Below are 22102 nucleotides of genomic sequence, written 5' to 3'. Positions count from 1 at the left end.
CAAATCTTACACTCTCATTGCCTCAAGGAATTGAAAGGATTATTTATTGCATTGTATATGTTCATAAGGTTTTTGTAGAACTATTCCACTTGCATAAAAATCTATAAAGGTTACATTGTTTTCCAACATTTCAATATTGTCCCAAATAAAAAATATATATACAGTTTAGTTTTACTGAGTTAACTAGCCCAGTCCTTGGAGACATAAGAAATCTGAATCTAACTGTGGTTATTTTAAGCCTGACCGTTAGCAGCTCTTCTACAAATGGGGTTATTTTTATGAAGTTGTATGCCTTCTTTAGCTTGCTGAAAAATGAGTAATATAAAGTGTGTAATAAGGACATCTTTCAAAATTATAAAGCTCATATGTTTGATATGCCTTTGAGTTGAACATTTGATACACTATTTTAGGTAACCAGTTCTTAATCCTGACAATATAGAGAAACAGGTGTGAGAATCTCTGAACTCCATAGATGATCTACGGTCTTCAGTTTGAGTATCAAACAGATTTTTTATCATAGCTATTTGCTAATTAATAAAGTAGAGTAATCAGTTTAATTCCTGGCTGAGGGATTCAAAGGCAAATTAAAAGGAGAAAGGTGGATAGGTAGAAAGAGAATCTAAAAAAAAAAGTTCATTAATATTATACACACACACGCTTGCCATGTATTTGCCTATCATAACCATAGCTGTGGTAACAATGCATTGAGAGTTTAACCTTGAATGTTCTGTGTTTTCAATAATTCAGATAAATATGTTTGTTCTTTCAGTAGGGACTGGTTTTTTGGTATGATATCGTTACTTTATATTCTGTGCTTATCTTATGTAAAATAAACCCTAGTTTTAAGGTGAAATGTGTGTTTTGTTTTATTTTTTTTAAGGAATAAACAAAGGACTGATGTATTACCTTAATTTTTCATGGTCCTTAATGAAAATTTTTAGATGGCCTGTCTGAAGAATTATGGTGATTTAGAGCCATTAACAACTATTTTTTAATTGAATAATGGATATTTCACTGTGATTACTACAGAATACAATATCAGAAGTATGCTTTACTCCCCAAAATTGATATTAATAATGATTTCAAATTTATATTGCAGCTAGAACGAGTAAATCTGTCTGCAGCTCAGACACTGAGAGCAGCTTTCATTAAGGTGAGAAGCAAATAATTTATTTTGATGATTAAAATATATGTTATATATAAATCTAAATGCCATGTGATAATTGCCAGTTTATTTTCTTTTAGTGGAAAACGTGTTCAGCCACAGCACAGTGGCTGAAGTGCTCGGCTGCTAACCAGAAGTTCAGTAGTTCGAACCCACCAGTCTGCAGGAAAAAGATGTGGTAGTCTGCATCCGTAAAGTTTTATAGCCTTGGAAAGCTGAAGGCAGTCTACTCTGTCCTGTAGGGTCGCTGTGAGTCAGAATCTACTCGATGACAGTGGGACGCCTCTTTTAGTATAGTCTGTAAAGCTTAAAACACTTCCAAAAAGTGAACTGGAGGAAGTGCTGTTTCCTTAGCATTCATCTTGTTGTCATTTGATGCCTTTTGAAACTGACTTCCTCAGAGTGTTCTCTCTTTAGATTTAGAGTATCTTATTGAATTATTAAAAATTTATTTGTAAAATTATAATTTAAAAAGATATTCTCTATATTCTTTAGTTTCAGAGCAAGAGTATAAAAAAAGAATATTTTCGAGTGGAAAAGTAAGTCCTCTGTGTATGATGAATTTTAGTTCAAACCCATCAGCTGCTCCTTGGAAACCCCGGAGGGGTAGTTCTGCTCTGTCCTATAGAGTTGCTCTGAGTCAGAATCGATTCAACAGTGTTGGGTTTTTGGTTTTATGTACGATAGTTTAAGGGCATTTTGAGAGAATGTACAGTTAAGTCACTCAAAATGAATTTTTTAGTTGTCTGTAGACCTAAGCTGTACCGTGAATAACCACTAGCCACATGTAGCTGTTGATCACTTAACATATGGCTGGTTGAGATATACACAACATATGAAATGCACAAAAGATTTCAAGGATGTAGTGCAAAAAAAAAGGGAATATAAAATAGTCATAATTAAATTAATTACATGTTGAAAGGATAATATTTTTGATACAGTATTAAAGTAACTTCAGCTGTTTCTTTTAAGGTAGGCCCTAAAAAATTTAAATTTTGTTACAGAGGTGGCTCATATTTGTTGTTCACATTGTATTTCTATTGGGTAGTACTACTCTAGAGGCTCTTTTTCATGATGGCTTCATTCCTTAGTATAGAACTTTGTCTCCCCCCACAACTGCCTAAGAATATATGCATACCTAGATGTCTCCAAACTTTTAATTTTTATTTATGTGTGTATGTTTCTGTCAGTAGCTAAAATAGTTTCCTGTTTTTTAAGTAGCATTGTTTTAAAGTTTTACATAGAATAAAGTTATAGTCAAGTTTTATTTGACTTGAAGCTACAGATCCATCTAGCTTGATTTCTTTTTATGATTCACGAGATTACTTTTTTGATAGCTCTCTAGCTTAGTACCACTAGACATCTTCCTTAGCATTTCACCACAAAATTTACATTACATATGTTGAATTAGAGCTATTTTGATAGGTTTAAAACTCTAAAGTGCAATGTGTATATACACATATACTAGCTTCATTAAAATAACATCCTGCCAATATACTGGGTAACCAAAAACCAAACCAAACCCAGTGCTGTCGAGTCGATTCCGACTCATAACGACCCTATAGGACGGGGTAGAACTGCCCCATTGAGTTTCCAAGGAGCGCCTGGTAGATTTGAACTGCTGACCCTTTGGTTAGCAGCCGTAGCACTTAACCACTAGGCCACCAGGGTTTCCAATATGCTGGGTTAATAAAGAAAATTAACAAAGCAACGTGATTATCATTTTTTGTTGTTGTTTTTCCTTTTGAGTGTTAGTATGGTTTTCAGATGGTCATTGTGGAGGCATGATAGTGACTATCTAAAGCATCTTGGTGGCCAAAGAAAAGACAGAAACATGATCTGGTGCACAGTATAGTATCAACAAGGCAAAAACCAGTTTTTCAGCTTTTTCTGATACAGAGAACAGAGAGAAATTTTTCCTGTGGATCCTCATAAAGAGGACCTTGTTCAGAGAAGTAGATGATATCTTTATTGACATTCATAAAATAGATAAAATAATGAATTTCATGAGGCTTTATCTTTAATATCTGTACGTATAGACTGATGATTCAAAATTCAAGTACAATTAAAAAGCAAACAATGTTTTTAACGTATGTGGCTATTTATGAATCTGGTTTGATTCATGAATAAAATTTTATTGTCCTCAGCACTGATTTTTAATTGGGGGCAGTGGAAGTTAATTTAGAGGAAAATGGATTAATCACTATTACTTTACTAGATTTTTAAGTACCATATTTAATTTACGTTGAACTCACATGACATTAAAAGAGAGCCTGTGTTAAAAAGTTAAAATTTTTGTGTTTTTTAAACCATAACTTTCTTGGAAGAGATTTTTAAAATACCTCACTGGACCAGAAAATCTTTTATATCCATGTTTCCAGTTCTTGGCCCACAACAATGGTGATATTTATCAAGCTTTGCTGTCTTTGCTATTTGGAGAAAAAGAAAAATATTAAATTAGTTTTTATCAAGATACAGTAATACTATTGAATATTACTTGTTAAACTTTATGTATGTTCTATCTGACCCCTTGTAACCCATTCACCTGAGAGATTCTGAAAGGCCATCCTGGCTCCTAGGTGGAGAATCCATGGTTCACAGTAGCGGTTTTTACTGCCTGTGGCGTATGTGCTCTCACAGCTGGCTTCTTCATAAAAGATTGGATGCCACAGAGCTCAAAGCTGTATTCTGGGGAGAAACCTGGAGGTGTAGATAGTTAGAGTCTATGATTTAAGGGCAGAACTATTTGTTTTGGCTGTCAGAGGCATTGGGTAAATTTAAGACTTTTAAAATTAAAACTAATTTAACCAGGACTTATCCAGAAGATACTAAGACTACTGTTCCCATAATATGTGAGGAGACGTGCTGGGGACCCATGCCAAATTCGCAGGGATGTATAAAAGCGAAAACCAAACCTGCCGCCGTCCTGTCAATTCTGACTCACAGCAACCCTGTAGGACAGAGTAGAACTGCCTGTGGGGTCTCCAAAGCTGTAAATCTTCACTGGAGCAGACTGCCCCATCTTTCTCCTTGGGAGCAGCTTTTGGGTTTGTACTGCCAACCCTTCAGGTAGCAGCCGGATGCTTTAACCACTGTGCCACCAGGGGTGCGTAGAATATGTTAAATTCTTGAAGGAAACAGTGATACTCAACATCTGCCGATGGTGAGTAAAACTACTAGCTTGATGTAGTTTGTAGTTTCAACATGAAATTGGGCTGCATTCCTTTTGATGCTATTGTATCTTTGTGAAGCTGGGCTTTCGATAGTTGCTGTGATAAAAAAGCAAGTACCACAAGAAAATCAGCGTGCAACAGGAAATGAAGGTGGCTGGAGTACCATATTTTTCACAAATAATGAGCCCGTGTAAATAATGCCCCCATATATACAAAGCACATAATGAGCCTAGAAAGACAATGCACGAGGGGGTTGTGGGGTTGCCAGAAAAACATATGATGTGTGTGTTATTTGCATAAAAATGTGGTAATCTGATTCCAGTGTTTGAGAACTTGTGTGATGCTCAGCAGTCACACACACACAAAAAAACCAAACCCATTGCATTCGAGTCGATTCTGACTCATAGCGATCCTACAGAACAGAGTAGAACTGCCCCATCGGGTTTCCAAGGAGTGCCTGGTGGATTCCGACTGCTGACTTTTTTGATTAGCAGCCAAGTTCTTAACCATTGCACCACCAGGGCTCCTAACACACACATCCCATTAATAAGTAATTACGGTTAAGAATGAAACAAAATATTTTTTTTCTTTGAATTTTTTTTTTTTTTTAAGGTTACTAAGTTGTTAGGATATAACTACTTATTGTTTGGGCCTAATAACTTAATAAATAGCATTGTTAGGTTATTTCTTTTGGCATTAAGGGCACTGTGCCCTTAGTGTAATCTCTGTGAGATTTCTGTAGTGTTCCAGCTTTGGCATTTCAGGGCCTCAGACCAACTTGGTATTGAAAACTTTCTTCTTAAGCTGTTGGTGTTTCTTTTCAGTACCTAATTATAGCTTAATAAGAAAGGTGTTTTGTTTTGTTTTGGTTTTGCTGGCATTCCCTGAAAACACGTAAAGAATGGTTCCCCCACAAGGTAATTCATTATTTAGGTAGTTTCAGTCTTAGAGGAGGAAAATAAATCACTGTTACCAAATAGTGGTTTATTTAAGTAGTATACTATGTGTACTTTTGCAGCAGTTTACCAAATTAATATTGTTGACACCATCTTAAGCCATATTTATGCAACTTTCCTTTTGAAGACAGTCTTTTTTTTTTTTTAATATTTTAAATGTATCCACAGAAACAAAAATCAAAACTGGTTATAAAAGAAGAGAATTTAGCAGGACACACTTATTAATCATCTATCAAAGTGATTTCCCTGAATAGCATTTGACAGCAGTTAAAATGATCCCAGGATTGAGATAAATGTCTGTATTTTCTTTTCCCATTTTCTTCCACCACCTTTCAGTTTTCGATACATGAAATCTAATGAGAAACAAGATGTTATAATGGAAAGAGCAATAGGAACAGAATAAAGCTGTGCCTGCAGTGATATCAGAGTGGAATTGAAGAGGCAGAGGTTAAGTGTGTTTGACACAAAGGGAAGCAAATAGATTGCCATCTGATTAAGACCATAAATTGTGTTTCTATTTGCTACTTAATATCAGGGCAAAAAAAAAAAAAAAAGGAAGCTATCAGCATAATGATTAAAATTGACAGGCATCATAGAAACAAACTTGGAGTATGACTAGAAAATTTGAAAAATAATAATAAAATAGAACAGAATTACTGGAGAAAACAAAGATCTGATAATTAACTTTGGTAAATTCAGAGCTCTTCTCGCTCAGTCTTGAAATGACTAGAAGGTTTTAGTGCTCTAGGGAGTCTAACTTACATAGAATGAGTGCAAACTCATTAGTGAAACAAATTCAGGATGTAGTAAAAGGATTAATGATATTCTAAAAACTAGTGAAGGGAATATTCTTACTACAAAAAATAAAAAAGGAAATTAAAATCATTGTGTGGGAAGGTAGTTAAGGGACTATAAAGGAAAAGAAATCTTGCTTTTTTGTTGTTTTTCCTGGCATTGTCCTAGTTTAAATGCAAAGGATCTGCAAAATACTGGAGAGACCAGTCATTGCTTGACCCTCAAGTACTACATAAGAAAGAAAATTCTAAAAGCATTCAATGTATTTAAAATAACGAAAAGAGTAACTGATGGATAACAGAAAAATACAGATAACCTTTTTTTCTGTCTATGTTACTCAGTTGCAAGAGAGTGAAGGAGAAGTAGGAAACATTCAATACTTTATGTTCAGATGGAAAACGGGATGATGGCTGAGGCAGAAAGTAGCTGATGCACCAGCTCTAACACAATGTGAATGAATGGCATCGTGGCACACGGTTTACAGAGATTTCTACCCTTACGTATGAGTTGGTCAGCCTCCGAAACTCACAGCAGATTCTAATACAGTTAAGTTTGGGCTTTAAAATGCTCGTTTGGTTTCCATTTTTCAAAACTGGTTTCCTCCTTCTTATAGGCTGAGAAAGAAAATCCAGGTCTCACACAAGACATCATTATGAAAATTTTAGAGAAAAAAAGTGTAGAAGTTAACTTCACAGAATCCCTTCTTCGTATGGCAGCTGATGATGTAGAAGGTATCAGATATCTTAAAATTGTTTAAAAGCACTTTCCTCTGAATCATTATTTAACAGAAGGATCTTTCTTAATTTCTTTCCCTCTCTTCCTCTTTTTCTTCCTTCCTCCCCCCTACCCTCTTTCCCATCCTTCTTGTCTTTCTCCTTCATTCTTCTTATTTTGGGGGTTGTGAAAACAAATCTGTATAAAATAGTAAAGCAGTCCTTGCTTTTTTTTTTTATATTTGTCAGATTTCATTACTTAACAGTGTTTATTCTTCATGTTTTATTTTTTTTCTATTAATAAGATGTTTGAAGAGTTCTATTTTCGCTAAAAGATAAACTATTTTGTGTTGATGTTTTAAGCAAACCTCAGTTTGAAAGACATGAGTTACTTTGTTTTTTACTTTAGCATAGCGTGATACTTTTTTTTTCAAGCACAGATTTGAGAGAGCAATATAATAACTATCTTTTTCCCATTTTTTGCTTTTTTCTAATAATTAGAAACAAATTTCACTTAAGTTCAGTAGCCATTCTCCTGCCAATTTAGGAAAATAAAACAGTCTAATTTCCCTTAGTTTTATTAAGGGAGGGAAAAAAAGGTAGGTATTTTAACTGATTCTGTAATTGTAATGAAGCAGAATCTTCAGCATTTATAAGAACGCTCTCATTATTCTAGACCTGAGCATTTGCAGCTTGTTAGACAAGAGTATATAGTATATCAGTGAGTTATAATCCTGCTAAGTCTACAACGAATCTGCTAGTGAACTTACTTTTCCTCTGCCTGGTCCAGTTGAAAATTGAACCTTTTGTCCAAAGTTGTCCTGTGATGCCAGCCCTTGTGCTGGATTTGTGGTGGTGGTGATTTTTGTTTTTAAGTGAGATAGCAAAAATGTGCTGAAGATGCTAGTTGGTTGAGTTTGGGGCTTACATCAATAATGAGCCACTGAACGTTCAACATAGGAGTTTTAAATCATTAAACTCAGCTTTTTCTTTAGTGATACTACCTTTCCATTCATTATGAATATCATCACTTCATTTAAGAGTTCCTTCTAAAAAGGTGAGTTTGGTTAAGCCCCTTGCCCCTTTTTTAAAGTCGGATTTCTATTTACTCAAAATTGAAAATGTTTAGTCTTTTATTTTCAATATCCTACTGGGAAGAAGTCCTAACATTATTAGTGACCTAGTTTGAACTCTTAGTGAATCCTGTCTTGCAACATTGTCTTTCCTAATTATCTGGCCTTTCTTTTTCTTTTCTCTCATTCTGTGACTAACATTGAGAATTCTTAAATTTGAGTTTGGCAGGGAGTTGCATTATGTTTTTTGTTAATGTATTTATTTTATCAGAATATATGATTGAACGACCAGAGCCAGAGTTCCAGGACCTAAATGAAAAGGCACGAGCACTTAAACAAATTCTCAGTAAGATCCCAGATGAGATCAATGACAGAGTGCGGTTTTTGCAGACAATCAAGTAAGTTATTTTTTTATTTTGGTTTTTCTTGAAAGTATTTCAAAGGAACCACTCATTCTAGATGTTTTTATTTTGCTATAAAATTAATATTAAGCTAATTTGAAATTTTTATATAGTACATTTTTAGTATTAACTTCTAAGCTAGGATGTTTGGCCTCAGAGTACAATAACATCAACAATGGATTAAACGTGCATAAACCAGAATGTAATTTATGTATTATGTATTATAAGTAATGCAGAGATACAAATATCAGATTAAAGTAAATGAATACACAGAGGAGTTAGATAAATCTTAGATATCTGTAAGACAGGAGACCAAAATTATTTTTATTTCAGAATGGCAGAAGTCACTATGCCAAATAATGTACTCTAAGGCATAAATAGCATTTTCTAATACTGATCAAATTGTGAGCCTCCAAGTTCTTGCCTTTGGGATCCAGGTTAAATAAGACTGAGAATATACATGGTTCCAGGAGGCTGGCTGGTGAGGAGCAGCCAGAAGGATCATTCTAGAGCAGTGGTTAAATGAGGGGTCACTCTCTTCTGGGATGCAGTCAGGGAACAAGGGGGAAACATCAACCATAATTTCTAGGTGAGTATTTTTAAACTAGAGTCTGACAGTGTTCTCCAGTGTCACCGAGTGGAAAACAAAACCAGGAATAATCATAGTGGCACTAACAATGCAACCTTGTGGTGCAACCAGAAGTAGAAATTGCTGGAAAGGAAAGATTTAGCTCAAGTCTTTTTCTGGAGGAGTCTGTGTCATATGTGACCTTTTAAATTACCTAAGGAGGCTCATGTGGAATAAATATTAATATTCATCTCTCAGAAATAATCTTTGTAATCCACATTGAGAAATATTATTTTAGCTCATTTGGACACCTACTTTAAGTGGTATGTAGAGGGAGGAGTATGTCCAATGTTTTATATCTCACAAGGGTTTTTATATTTTACCTTTGTAGGAATGTTCCAACTTCCTTTAATTATTTTTCATATATGAAAAGAGGGAAACAGTCAACTACTTAAGCATTTTTATTTTTAATCTGCTAAAAAAAAGAAATTTTTTTTTTTAATGGGTAAAGTAAGCAAGTTTGGCCTATGGGATAAATTGTCAGCGACCTCAAACTTAGCTGTTTAGACAACTTATTTCTAGAGTTTTCAAATAAGTTAATAAGTTTTAATTTGCTTTGATAATCATGTATTTGTTGATGAACTATGCTATATACCTGTGAAGATTTAATGTTGAATATTTTCAGTAAATTTTGCTTTAGATCATTGAAGTAGAGGTTTACGGAATCAGTGTCATCTTAATAATAATGATCACTTATATAGAATCTACTATGCGTTAAGCACTGTTTTAAACACTTCACATGTATTAACTTCATCCTCAGAACTATAAACAGATGAGAAAGTCGAGGCACAGGAAATTAAGTAACTTCCCTAAGGTCACGGAGCTAGTAAGTGGTAGAGCTGGGGTTTTGAACCCACTCAGTCTGACTCCAAAGTCTTCTCTGCTGCTTCCCAGTCGTAGACTCATAATGTTGATTTAATCTGTTGATGGGGAAAAAAAGTTCTCTTTCTGCTGTTTGAAAGAAGTGTGATGAAGGACACCCTGTATAGAATGCCAGTGTGTAAAAGACACGACAGTGTTGTGTTTGAGGCTGGGGCCGAACTGGCAGGCCTGGAGCCCTCATCCTGCATACTTTGATTCTTTTCCCCTTAAAGAGCCCCCCGGGGATCTCTGCTAAAACCTCTGTGGCTTTACGGAGATGCAGTTTGAAAACTGTTTTATTACAGTCACATTTCAGTCATAAGAAAGTTGAGGTGAAGAGCCTGAGTCTTGTCCAGAGTCACTGATGGAAGCTCAGTTAGGGTCTTGTCTCTCATTTATGGGGCAATAGAAATATTTCAGTTCTGTTTTCTGGAATGTACTGAGCACAACTGACTAAAGAGCAATGGCAGTGAAAATTTTTTTCTTAACTATTTTAGAAGGGTTAATTCACCATGGAAAGTTTCTTAATATATGTATAATTTTTAAAGTAAAATTCAACCTTGTATAGCATAAATGTTTAAGGTGTGATTATTTTTATCACTATGATACATATTGATGTATTTTGGTACATGTTGTTACCACAGATAATTGTTTGACAAATTAGTGAAATTGCAATCAAAATGGTTTATCCTTCAGGCACAGCATACTGTGCAGTAACTATTTTTCTTTAAAACACTTTACTTTCTCATATTTAAAGTCATTATGCTCTTCTTTTTATTTTAGCAATGTTTTCCAATAAACATAAATACCTACTACACCAAGTATGTACATGATGCTATAAACCAGTAACCCAGTGCTGTCGAGTCGATTCCAACTCATAGCCATCCTATAGGGTAGAGTAGAACTGCCCCATAGAGTTTCCAAGGAGTACCTGGCGGATTCGAACCGCCGACCCTTTGCTTAGCAGTCGTAGCACTTAACCACTATGCCACCAGGGTTTCCCATGATGCTATAGGTTATGCTAAAGTAGAAAAAATATTCTTGACATCTAACAAACATTCAGGTCTTTTTAAATGTATTAGCAGACCTGGGTTTGAATCTCCAGTCCAACATTTGTATGTGTAACGTTGAATAAGGTGCTTAGCTTCTGTGGTTCTAATTTGTACCTCTGAAAATGAGGATAATAGTTGTGAGAACTGGAAGAAGTGATATCCATAAAGTATCTAGCACAGGACCTAGCATAGGCACACCCTCAGGGCACATACCAGCACTGCTGTGAAATAAGGTTTTTTTCCTCCCTTCTCTCTATGGAGTTGATTAGGAAAAATGATGCAGCAAACAAATATTTTAAATATTCTTTTGATTAATCAATGTTTCTATTTGATTATATTTGAGATAATGTAAATATTTTATAAAACTAATTCATAGCTTTTTTTTTTTTAAGTCATACATTCTAGTTAATGGATGAATAGTGGAGACTTGTGATTTGATAGACCAGAAAGCCATGCATTTAGCCCAGTTACTCTCTGTAATCTGCATTTGTATATTCTTAGGTTAAAATTCACCCAAGTTTGTCTCAAGTCAGGGGTTCTTATGGTGGCTTCAGAACAGCTTTTCTAGAGGTATCCGGTCTAGACCAAACTAAACATAAAACAAAAGAATTTTCTTCCTTTACAGTGTATAAACACATTATCGTACACGTTTGGCTGGCATGATTAGAAGCTGTTCCATGGCATTTTTTTTCTAAGATGTGTGTTTATATTTCATCTAACGTCCGTTGTGCTTCTTTCTGCTTCTTTCATTCATCCGTTTCCGAAATGTTACCCCACTAAACAGCTGCAAATTGTTACATTCCCTTCCACTATACCCACACTATGTGTCCCTTATTACAGAACCCATCACCTCCAGACTGTGCATAGTTACACTATAGATATTTTACCAAGTTTTCCACAGTTCTTTACCTGTTCGGTTGTCTGAAGTATTTTTTTATACTGGTACTTTTCTCTCATAGGAAACAAACTTTCAGGCAGCTAATAATGTGATTTAACTTTTCTACTGCAGACCTTGCTATTATAAATGAAAATGCTGTTCTGTGTACCTGTGGGTAACATACTAGTTGACATATACATTGTTACAGAGTGCTTTTAGAGAAAATTTTTCAACAACTTGATAGGTCATTAACAGTCTTTTGCCTCATATCATACAGAAGGCTAGGCCTAGGGATAAACAGCCTTGAGCAATGGAGTTCTTTATAAAGCTCTGTTTCCAAAGCTCCATGTTCCCACACAGTGGTTACCAAACCTAGCTCATCAGCAGAACCTCTGGGGAGTTGTTTTTTTGTTGTTGTTTTTTTTTTTAACGATACAGATTCCAAAAGGGTTTATTAGTAAGTCTGGTGTAGGGTCCAGCAAGCCCCGCCCCCCTTTTTGTTTTGCGCCATAGGTGAGTGATGGAGTGACCAGTCTGAGAACTGCTTTTCTGACTGATGGAATCCTGCCTTTAATATTGTACTTGGACCATGTGCTCATCTTGTTGACTAGCCCTGAGAGGACATTTTTATCATCCCTTTTTTAGCAGAATATTAAAGTGTATTGCAAAGTGAAACTGTGTATAAACAGCTAATTGCCTGATTGTTGGGTAATTGTTCCATTATATTCCATTTTAAATAGCCCTCATTGTGGGTTTAGGAGACCTTGGATATTCAGTTTGACTTTTGTGTTATTGAAATTATAGTTTTTTTTTCTCAGCTGACATCATTTTTTAACCTCTGGTAGATTTATGTCCATCACAGCCACACAGAAAGATTCAGCTTGCTTAAAATCGTGGGCAAAAGGAACAGTTATATAACTTAAAACTTCTGTTACTAAACTAGAAGCAAAAATATGAGTGGACAGATGTCATTTTTATGTAAAATTTATTGTCCCACTTGAGTAATATTTTCATGTTTCAGCCTAATTGCATTTTTTTAACACTTCGTAAAAAATTGTATTTTGTTGGCATTGAGAATGTACACAGCAAAACATAAACCAATTCAGCTGTTTCTACATGTACAGTTCAGTGACATAGATTTCATTCTTCAAGTTGTGCAACCATTCTTACCTTCCTTTTCTGTGAGTTGTTCCTCCCACATTAACATAAACTCATTGCCCCTAAAGTTTCTATCTAATCTTTCAAGTTGCTATTGTCACTTTGATCCCATGTAGATAATTCTTAAAAGAGAATAATCCTCAAGGCAGACATTTTTTACTAGTTTCATACTAATGTTTGACATACAGTAGCTAATATACACTCACTGAAATATTGATTAAAAATGTCCTTGATATTACAGAATAGGCTAAAATGCTTTTTAATATACCAAAATCCTTCTATCTGTAATTCCTAGAGTTTCCATATGCTTAAAACCCTGGTAGTGTAGTGGTTAAGAGCTACAGTTGCTAACCAAAAGGTTGACAATTTGAATCCACCAGGTGCTCCTTGGAAACTCTACAGGGCAGTTCTGCTCTGTCCTATAGGGTTGCTATGAGTCGTGATCGATTCAGCAGCAACGGGTTTTTATTTATACACACACAAAAATCTGGAAACTGAGCTCCCCCCCCATAGTAAGGTTGCAATGTTTTAGGTATGAAATAACTGAAATCTGACATTTGCACCAAAGTCAGTTTTAAAAGGTTATATTTGGGATGATTTAGATTTTTACACTTCCATTATATCTGAGTAGCTAAAGGTTTTGTGGCAGTTGACACCTAAGAGAATGGATGTGGAAAGGAGGAGACTTACCTTAGAAAATGCGAGGCTATTTGAGAATGCAGAATTACATAAAGTTCAGTTTGACAGGAAAGAAAAAAATTGCTGTGAAGTTAGGATGTGGAAATTGAAAAGGTCATAGATATAAAAGACAAGGAAAGCTCTTGGATAGGAAGATGAGTCGACTCATGAGAATTAGAGATTTTTTTTCTCTTTTTAGAAAGGAGAAGGAGGTGTTGAGGCATATATAGTCAAAGGATGATTGCTGGAAAGGTTAAGGTAGAAGAATATTCTGATACTGTCTCTCCCAGCAATCTGAATATATTTTCCAAAGGAAATAGTGACAGCAAAAGTTTGGAAGAGGAAGATACTCACTGACTAAAAAGAAGGGAAATGTGCCTAAGAGAGGAGAGCTATGTCTGAGGAAGAAGTATTTTAAACATCGCAGCTGTTAGGTATGAAACTTGAAGTGTTAGTAAATAAGCAGTGGTTTTTTTGGTGGGTTACATGAAAAATTTCATAAAATCGTTCATTCTTGAATTCAGCTATATTGACCAAAGAAAGTAAAAATTAGAACTAGAAAAAACAGAAAGGCAGAGATATGCTTACCTTGGTATAAATTTTAATAAGTAATACTGAATAAAATGTTGATTTGGGAAAATTAGTGTTAGTTGGCAGTGTTTGGCCAGCTGTACAAGAGGAGTTAGAATAATAGAAAAGAACAGGCTGAAACCCCACCAACCATCTAGCCAGATGTTTGCCCTTGGCAGAGCATACCTATGGTAATTAATAGTATACTGTCATTAGTAATTCTTAAATATGTACACACACACACATAAACTTTCAAATATAGCCGATTTTGCTAAAAATTCTTTTTTTATTTCCCAACAGGGATATAGCTAGTGCAATAAAAGAACTTCTTGATACAGTGAATAATGTCTTCAAGAAATACCAATATCAGAATCGCAGGGTAAGTTTAAGCAGAAGCCTTGCTTGTTACCAATCTAGGTGTTGGTTTGCACTCTGTTGTTTTATTGAATTAAATACTAAAAGGGTTAGATCATTGAAAATAGTTTTGTACCATTAACCATTGGGTTTGTCCTTGAATTAAATATGCTGTGTATTATATGTGTTTAAATAAATACTCCTAAAAATGCTTATTGGTAATAAAGGCCATTCCATATCCTGTGTAATCACCCGTGTTTGACTTTGGCTTTTGTGTTATTTTATTTAATAATATTTTATTACTTTTTTTTTTAATGTATATAGGCACTTGAACACCAAAAGAAAGAGTTTGTAAAGTACTCCAAAAGTTTCAGTGATACTCTGAAAACCTATTTTAAAGATGGCAAGTAAGTACTGTCATTTATCATACTTTTCTTTTAAAATGAAATAAGTTAGATGGTTTTATATGACATTAAAACTATATAAATAATTATATCGTTGGAGTCTCTGAGTGGTACAGGTGGTTAAGCTTTCTCCTGCTAACCAAAAGGTTGGCAGTTCAAGTCCATTCAGAGGTCCCTTGGAAGAAAGCCCTGTTGATCTACTTCTAAAAAACTCAGCCATTGGAAACCTTGTGGATGATCAGGGCCACAATAGGTGGGTCCTGGTAGGATGGAAGAAGAATAAACTGAACCTCAAATCCTTAAAAAATCAAGACTTCCTGGACTGGTTGAGACTGGAGGACTCCCTGAGGCTATTGCCTTGAGATCTTTAAACCTTGAATCCCTACCAGGCCCTGAGGTCACCTTTAGGTAAATAATGGATTGGCCAACAAACTAAAGAATATCACCTGTGAGTGCTGTGCTGCTTTGAAAAACCGTCTACATGCAACCTTGCTTCTGCTCTCGTGCAGAAGCGGCCATAGACAAGATGTAAACAAACGCCTCTGAAAGCTTGTTTCTAGACACTGAGATTGGAATCTTGTATAATTTTCACCTGTCACATAACATTATTTTTTTTTCTGCCTACCATTTAACATGTAAAAAGTGTTCTGGACTTGTAGGCCATACAAAACCAGGTTTGGTCAGACTTGGCTTACTGGCCTACTTGACTGATCCCTGATTCTATAGCTCTCAAACTTTAGTGGCATCAGAATCACCTGGTGGGCATGTTAAAACACAAGCTATTCAGGTCCCATCCCAGGTTTAGATATTTAAAGTTATTCAGTAGCTCTGGGGAGGAACCCAAGAACTTGCATTTCTAAGACATTTTCTGATGATACTGATTCCACAGGTCTGTTGAGAAAGACTGCTAAAGTTACAGCAGTGGCTCTCTTTCTTGGCGGCACCTTAAAATCACTTGAGATCAGTTTGCAAAAATCCCAGTGCTGGGACCCCACCTCTAGAGATTCTGATTGGACTGAGCTGGAGATGGGCCAGGATGTCAGGTGTTTTCTAGAAGTGCTGCAAGTGATTTAAAATGCTGTAGGGGTTGTGATCCACTCTCCTGGAAGGAAGGACGCTCAGTTGGCTTTTACAGGGTTACTCTATAAGAAAGGAAGTATATTCAAAATGTAAATTGGACATTATTTTTAAATTTACATACTGTTGGATGTAAGACACTGCAGAAAACCAAGAGATTCTTCTTAAGTGCATGCTGATAGAAAAATGGCTAGAAGGAAAGGCAACACAGCTTTAACAACTGTCGCTGGTGGAATTGTATCTAATTTTTTTCTTTTTTTGTGTCAGATTTTCTATAGTGAACATACATAGCTTTTGTAATTAGAGAGGAATGTACGTTTTATATGTGTTTTTTGCATACGTACACACCTGTGCATATGTCTGAGCTGGTGAAATGAGCTTGTCTTCTGTAGCATCGGACCACATATGGAGTTCTTTGTACCTCAGGTGGAATGCTAAGAATTTTGTAGAAAAGACCATTTTCTCACAGTGCTTGAAGTCAGAAAAATAACCTAGATAATGATTATTTGAGCCTTAATCGATGGGGACCTCAAACATCCTGTCCAACCATTGAAATTTTAACATCTCTATTGTGCAGGTCACATCTTTGCATATTATTGTAGTGATGTTTTGTAATAATAAAATATCAGAATGGTTTTCTCAATTTTTAAAGTTATTTTTAACAGTGCAAACAGGTTGAAATATTTATATTATGAATTAAAGATACTAAGCTAAATTTTGTTAACGGTTTTGTGTTGCTCTGTACTGCTATTCAGGTTGTCTAGGGGGAATGCTCCTTGATGACTTACGTTCAATAACTTAGCAGGTGTGTTCTGAAAATAAACTTACATCTGTTTTTCCCAGATTTCCCGTGCCAAGTCCACCTAACCAAAAACACATTAAAATAATAATTTACATAATGGGGTCATTATTTCTGATTCTAATTAATGAGAGCTATTTTTTTTTATATAATAGAATTAGCACACTGAAAGGTAGAAATTCATTTAGAGCCTGCTTTATCTGAAGTGTTTTACCCTGCATATGTATTATTCAGGCCCCCACTACTACTTTCCATTCAGCAGCTTCTTAAATTGCTCTTCTTTGTGTATGAATAATGTGCTGCCAGTTTTGTACCTGCTCATTGCTCAAAACTGAAAAGTATTAATCGAGCCTGACCTATAAGCCATCTTTCAATGGGAGGTCCCTGCTTTTTGAAAATTGTCTCGGGTGAAGATGCAGGCTTTAGCTGTGTTACTGAGAGAAACTGATAAAGCCACATAATGGGACTAGGCATCAGCTCTGTGCTCCCGTCCCGTAAGATGGGCTGTTAGGAGAATATGGTAGAGAGCAAAGCTGTTTTTAAAAACAGGTTTTTTTTGTTTGTTTTAGAAGTAGGGTAATTCCAAAAGTAGTTTAGAATCCTCACTTTTTTTTCAAGTAAAGTTTGGGATGAATCAGATTAGACCTAATTCTTCCTATGTGTTCATCATGTCCTTTGACCAGTGTAATACTCAGCCGATTTTATTTGGGTAACTTCTGCGAAACCACAGCCAGAGTCCACATCAAACCCTCCTCATTGGTCAGTCGTTTGTCGTTTGTTCCACCTTAAGTGAACTCTGGTCAATTGAGGTGCCGCCTGTCATTAACAGCCCTCCAACTCCCTGTTGCCAGCCAGAACCACCAGGGGGCAGTAATTCCTAGATAGTCTCCAATGATGCTGGGCCACTAAATTCCAGACTGGAATAAAAGCTATGAAACTCAATGCTAATTTGTCTTTTTCTTTTTATATCATAATAAATTGAGTTTATTTCTACTATTATTATTTCTACATTATTAATAACTTAAAAATGTGATTTTTTTTATGAAATTAATGTTTGTTTTTGTTTTTTTAACAGGGCAATAAATGTGTTCATAAGTGCCAACCGACTAATTCATCAAACCAACTTGATACTTCAGACCTTCAAAACTGTGGCCTGAAAGTTGTATATGTTGAGAGATGTACTTCTCAGTGGCAGTATTGAACTGCCTTTATCTGTAAATTTTAAAGTTTGACTGTATAAATTATCAGTCCCTCCTGAAGGGACCTAATCCAGGATGTTGAATGGGATTATTGCCATCTTACACCATATTTTTGTAAAATGTAGCTTAATCATAATCTCACACTGAAGATTTTGCATCACTTTTGCTATTATCATTCTTTTAAGAATTATAAGCCAAAAGAATTTACGCCTTAATGTGTCATTATGTAACATTCCTTAAAAGAATTGTAAATATTGGTGTTTGTTTCTGACATTTTAACTTGAAAGCGATATGCTGCAAGATAATGTATTTAACAATATTTGGTGGCAAATATTCAATAAATAGTTTACATCTGTTAAACATTTGTTTACTTTAAAAAAAAAAGCATGTGTGTGTGAGATCAGAAGACCTAGGCAACATGGTGTAATATCTAAAGAACTTCTAACAGGGTCTTATTAGTCTATCAGGTCTTAAAGCAACGAGAATTCCTATTTTTTGCCCTTAATCGCTTTGTACAAAAATTAATCAAGGGAGATATTTGCATTAGTTACTACATATGAGGTACTGAATATTTTTTCATTATTTTCATCTTGTTTTAAGAGATTTTTGAGAAAGGGGTGGCAATTTTATGGTGTCTTCACACTGTAAGGCCACTTTTTGAACTCTGTGACAACATAAATTTGACTCTGAGAAGTTAAGACTTTCTGGTATGCTGGGCCCTAATAAGCATTTCCAAAAATAGCCACAATTAGTAATTTGAAGCTATACCAATGCTCGTTGGCTTGAAATTGTCATAAGTGTTAATATTCTACCCACTCTTGAAATATGTATAGCTTTGTTTCACCACAGAGAAGTTTTAAGGAAAGTATATATTGAGTATTTATGCTAAGAGATGATTTCAGTTTTCATTTATGATAAAGGAAAAAATCAGAATATGTTCATCTTTTTAAAGACTTTAAATGTTAAACTAAATTTTTGTTTGCAATATATATATATATTTTTTTTTACTATCATTGATTTAGTTATTTTAAAAAACATTTTAAAACATTAGTTCTCATTGGCAATATAAAAGTAATCACCCTGTTAATATAAACAGAAAATATTTGGAAAGAAAAACAAATAGACAACTTGATGGAACATGGGTTTATGGAAGTTTTACTGACTTGATTTTTTTCTTCAAAGATATATAGCCAGTAAAACAAATAGAATTGGTGATCTTAACCATTTTGGGCATAAATGATCATTCACTTTGAAAGTGGATGGATGGTCATTTGCAAAATAGACTTAGCAAATTATGAAGAAATAAGATGCTGTTTTTTTGTTTTGTTTTTTGCTTCTTCAGTAGCAGCCTTTTCTAACATGAACCAAAACTTCTGTTGTCCTCCTGTTGATTTACCCTTCTTAGGAGAACTCACCACAGTTACCACCCAAGCTCCAAATCACCTGTTTTTGTTTTTGTTTTTTTTTTTATCCCACTATCTGATACATCTGGCTTCTGTCGTGAAATATTCATCCAGAAAGAAGGCTTATGCTCTGGTTAGTTTCTTACATAATGTTAGTGGGCCAGGGTTTGGGTGAATGTGGAAGGGCTAGTGTGGCCCTAGTCAGACGTATCTCCAGAAAACAGAAAGGTAGCTCCAGCAGAAAGGAAGAGGAGGAGACATTTGTTAAGCACTGTATCAAGCGCTATTCCAGATACATTTCTTTCATGTAATTCTCTTAACAGTCCTGAGATTTAGTTATCTGCCTCACAATTGATGAAATTGGCTTGGAGAACTTAAGATACACAGCTGATAACTGCTGGAGCGAGAATTTGAATTCAACATTTGTCTCCAGACTCTCTGTTCTTTGCACTGTACTGCCTCCATTCCTCCGAATGTACCTTGTTTAGAACACTTGTTTCCTCACACCGAAGTGGAGTCTCTGGGTGGTACAAACGATTAACACACCACCCACTAGCCAAAATCATCCTTTGATTTGGAGAGTATTGCTATGTTTCAGATGTTTAAAGTGCCCCCCTCAAACTTCTTAAAAAAAAGATAGTATGTGGCAGTTCCTTTTTTAAATTATGATTGTGGTTTAATATAAAACCTTATTAGGCAAAACTTGAGGTTGGCAACCCAGTATCAGTCCCTTCTAATTTTTTTTAACGTTTTATATGGAAAACTTACAAGTTTATAGAAAATTTGCAAGAATCCTAATACAAAGAACACCCATATAACTTTTACCCAGATTGACCTAGTGTTAACCAGTTTACCTTTTTTGGGTCATCATTGTTCACTTGCCCTCCCTTTCTGTACACGTATTTTTTTTCCCTTGAATCATTTGTAATTTGTATTTCCCAACAATAAGGATATTCTTACATAGTATGGTTATCAACTTGAGTAAATTTAACATTGATACAATGCTTTTTAAATTTGCTGTCAGTATTCTAAATTTTTCAGTTGATTCAATAATGACCTTGATAGTATTCCTTTTGCCTCCAGTTTAGGACCCAGTTTAAGACCAAGTATTGCATTTAGTTGTCATTTTTTTATGTCTAATGCACAATTTCCATGGCTTTCCTCGTTTTTTATGACATCGACATGTTTTTGAAAAATAGTCTTCTCACCTCTCCCCCCTTTTTATTAGAGTGTTCCTCATTTTGGGTTTGTCTTGTGATTTTTCATGATTAGATAGATATGTACATACATAGGTTATGCATTCTTGGTCAGAATGCTCCATAGGTGATAATTGTGTCATCAGGGTATCATCGGACCTGGCGGCACATGATTTCCAGCTGCTTGGTGATGTTCATTTTGGTCACCTGGTCAAGGTGGTGTTTAGTTTCTCCAATTCAGTTACAGTTTTTTACCTTGCAACTAATAAGCAATCTGTGGGAGGAGACCTTTAAGTCCAAGCTAACAAGAACATTTTCTCCTAGGATTTAGCATTCCTTGATAATTCTTGTTTATTCAGTCTTTACCATGATGATTGCAAAGTGGTGATTTTCCAACTCCAGCATTGCTTCTGCATATACCAGCTGATACTCAGCATTCTGCTGTAAGCAGGCGCCCTCCACCATCATCCTTCATGTATCTGTGTTTATCCATCTAAACTTTTGTATCCGTTATTCATACGGACTCATGGTTTTCTATTTTATCTTCGATGATTTACAATTCATTCCTTTGGTGCTTAAATTTTCTCACATTTGGCCAGTAGGAGCTCCTCCAAGCTGGCTCCTATGTCCTGTGGCATATACTCTGTAGATCCCTCTCTCTCTTTTTTTTTTTTTTTTTTTAGCACATAATCTGGCCAAAAAAAATGTTCCAGAATCTGGAATCAGCAGTTTCTCCAAGGAACCCTGGGGAATGATAATAGACACCAAGATATGGGTGCTAGGTGTGTTCATTGCTACCAAGGTGTCTGCTTCCAGGCCTGTTCAGCAGACAACTGGGAAACATGCACATATGTACACACGCACACACGAATACACATGCACACATGCAATTACATATGCTCATGTACACAATATGCGTAATTTCAGAAATCATGAGTTCACAACAATATCTCCAAAAGGTTCTTACCTTTTCCCGTTCCATTTTTCTGTCTCTTCGGCCTCAGAATTTTGATTCCCAACCCCCCCCCAAAAAAAACTCATCCACTTGCTCAATCCTATAATAGCTCTAGAATTGCTTTGCCCATGTCACTCTAAAAAACACACTGAAAAACATTCAAGATTTGTTTGCAGTTTCTTCCTGCCTGTACCGTGTCCAAAACCAAGGATATATAGTAACATTCTGTGTTCATAAATGAATTCTTTTTCACTATATTATTTGTTTGAAATAAAATCGGGCTTATTTCAGTTTGCTTTCAGTTTTAAGGTTCCTCTCCTCTCTACTTCCCACCTTTATTGATTTAATTTTTTAAATATATAGAATACTAACATGCTTTCAAAGATCAAAACTCTAGCAAAAGGTATAATAACATGCTTTCAAAGATCAAAACTCTAGCAAAAGGTATAATAAGAGTAGCGTCACTCCGTGTCATATCCCTTCTGCCCCATTACCCACCCCTTCTAGGTACCCAGCTTCATTTTTTTTTTTTTACCCTGTGTTTCCTTCTATGAAGAAAAGCAATAAAGTATGTTTTCTTAATCCCCCCCATCTTAGTTATCTAGTGCTGCTATA

At 35.3% G+C, this 22102-nt stretch overlaps 1 protein-coding gene across 3 annotated transcripts in view; it reads left to right on the top strand.

The window, feature by feature from the left end:
• PDCD10 (programmed cell death 10) overlaps positions 1–18803 on the top strand; it is a 47968-nt gene extending 29165 nt beyond the window's left edge. The window contains exons 3-8 of one of the 3 annotated variants that reach the window (XM_003416253.4): positions 1100–1153; positions 6703–6820; positions 8147–8273; positions 14401–14479; positions 14779–14861; positions 17810–18803. In XM_003416253.4, coding sequence (XP_003416301.1) covers positions 1100–1153; positions 6703–6820; positions 8147–8273; positions 14401–14479; positions 14779–14861; positions 17810–17891 — 543 coding nt within the window. In that variant the 3' untranslated portion in view covers positions 17892–18803. The remainder of the gene's footprint in view (positions 1–1099; positions 1154–6702; positions 6821–8146; positions 8274–14400; positions 14480–14778; positions 14862–17809) is intronic. The other 2 variants (XM_023555538.2, XM_010596051.3) reach the window with 2 other exon arrangements.
• The last annotated feature ends 3299 nt before the right edge of the window (positions 18804–22102 follow it).

Source organism: Loxodonta africana, chromosome 23, assembly GCF_030014295.1.
Source record: "Loxodonta africana isolate mLoxAfr1 chromosome 23, mLoxAfr1.hap2, whole genome shotgun sequence".
Lineage (NCBI taxonomy): Eukaryota > Metazoa > Chordata > Mammalia > Proboscidea > Elephantidae > Loxodonta > Loxodonta africana.
This window is presented reverse-complemented; position numbering and strand designations above follow the sequence as displayed.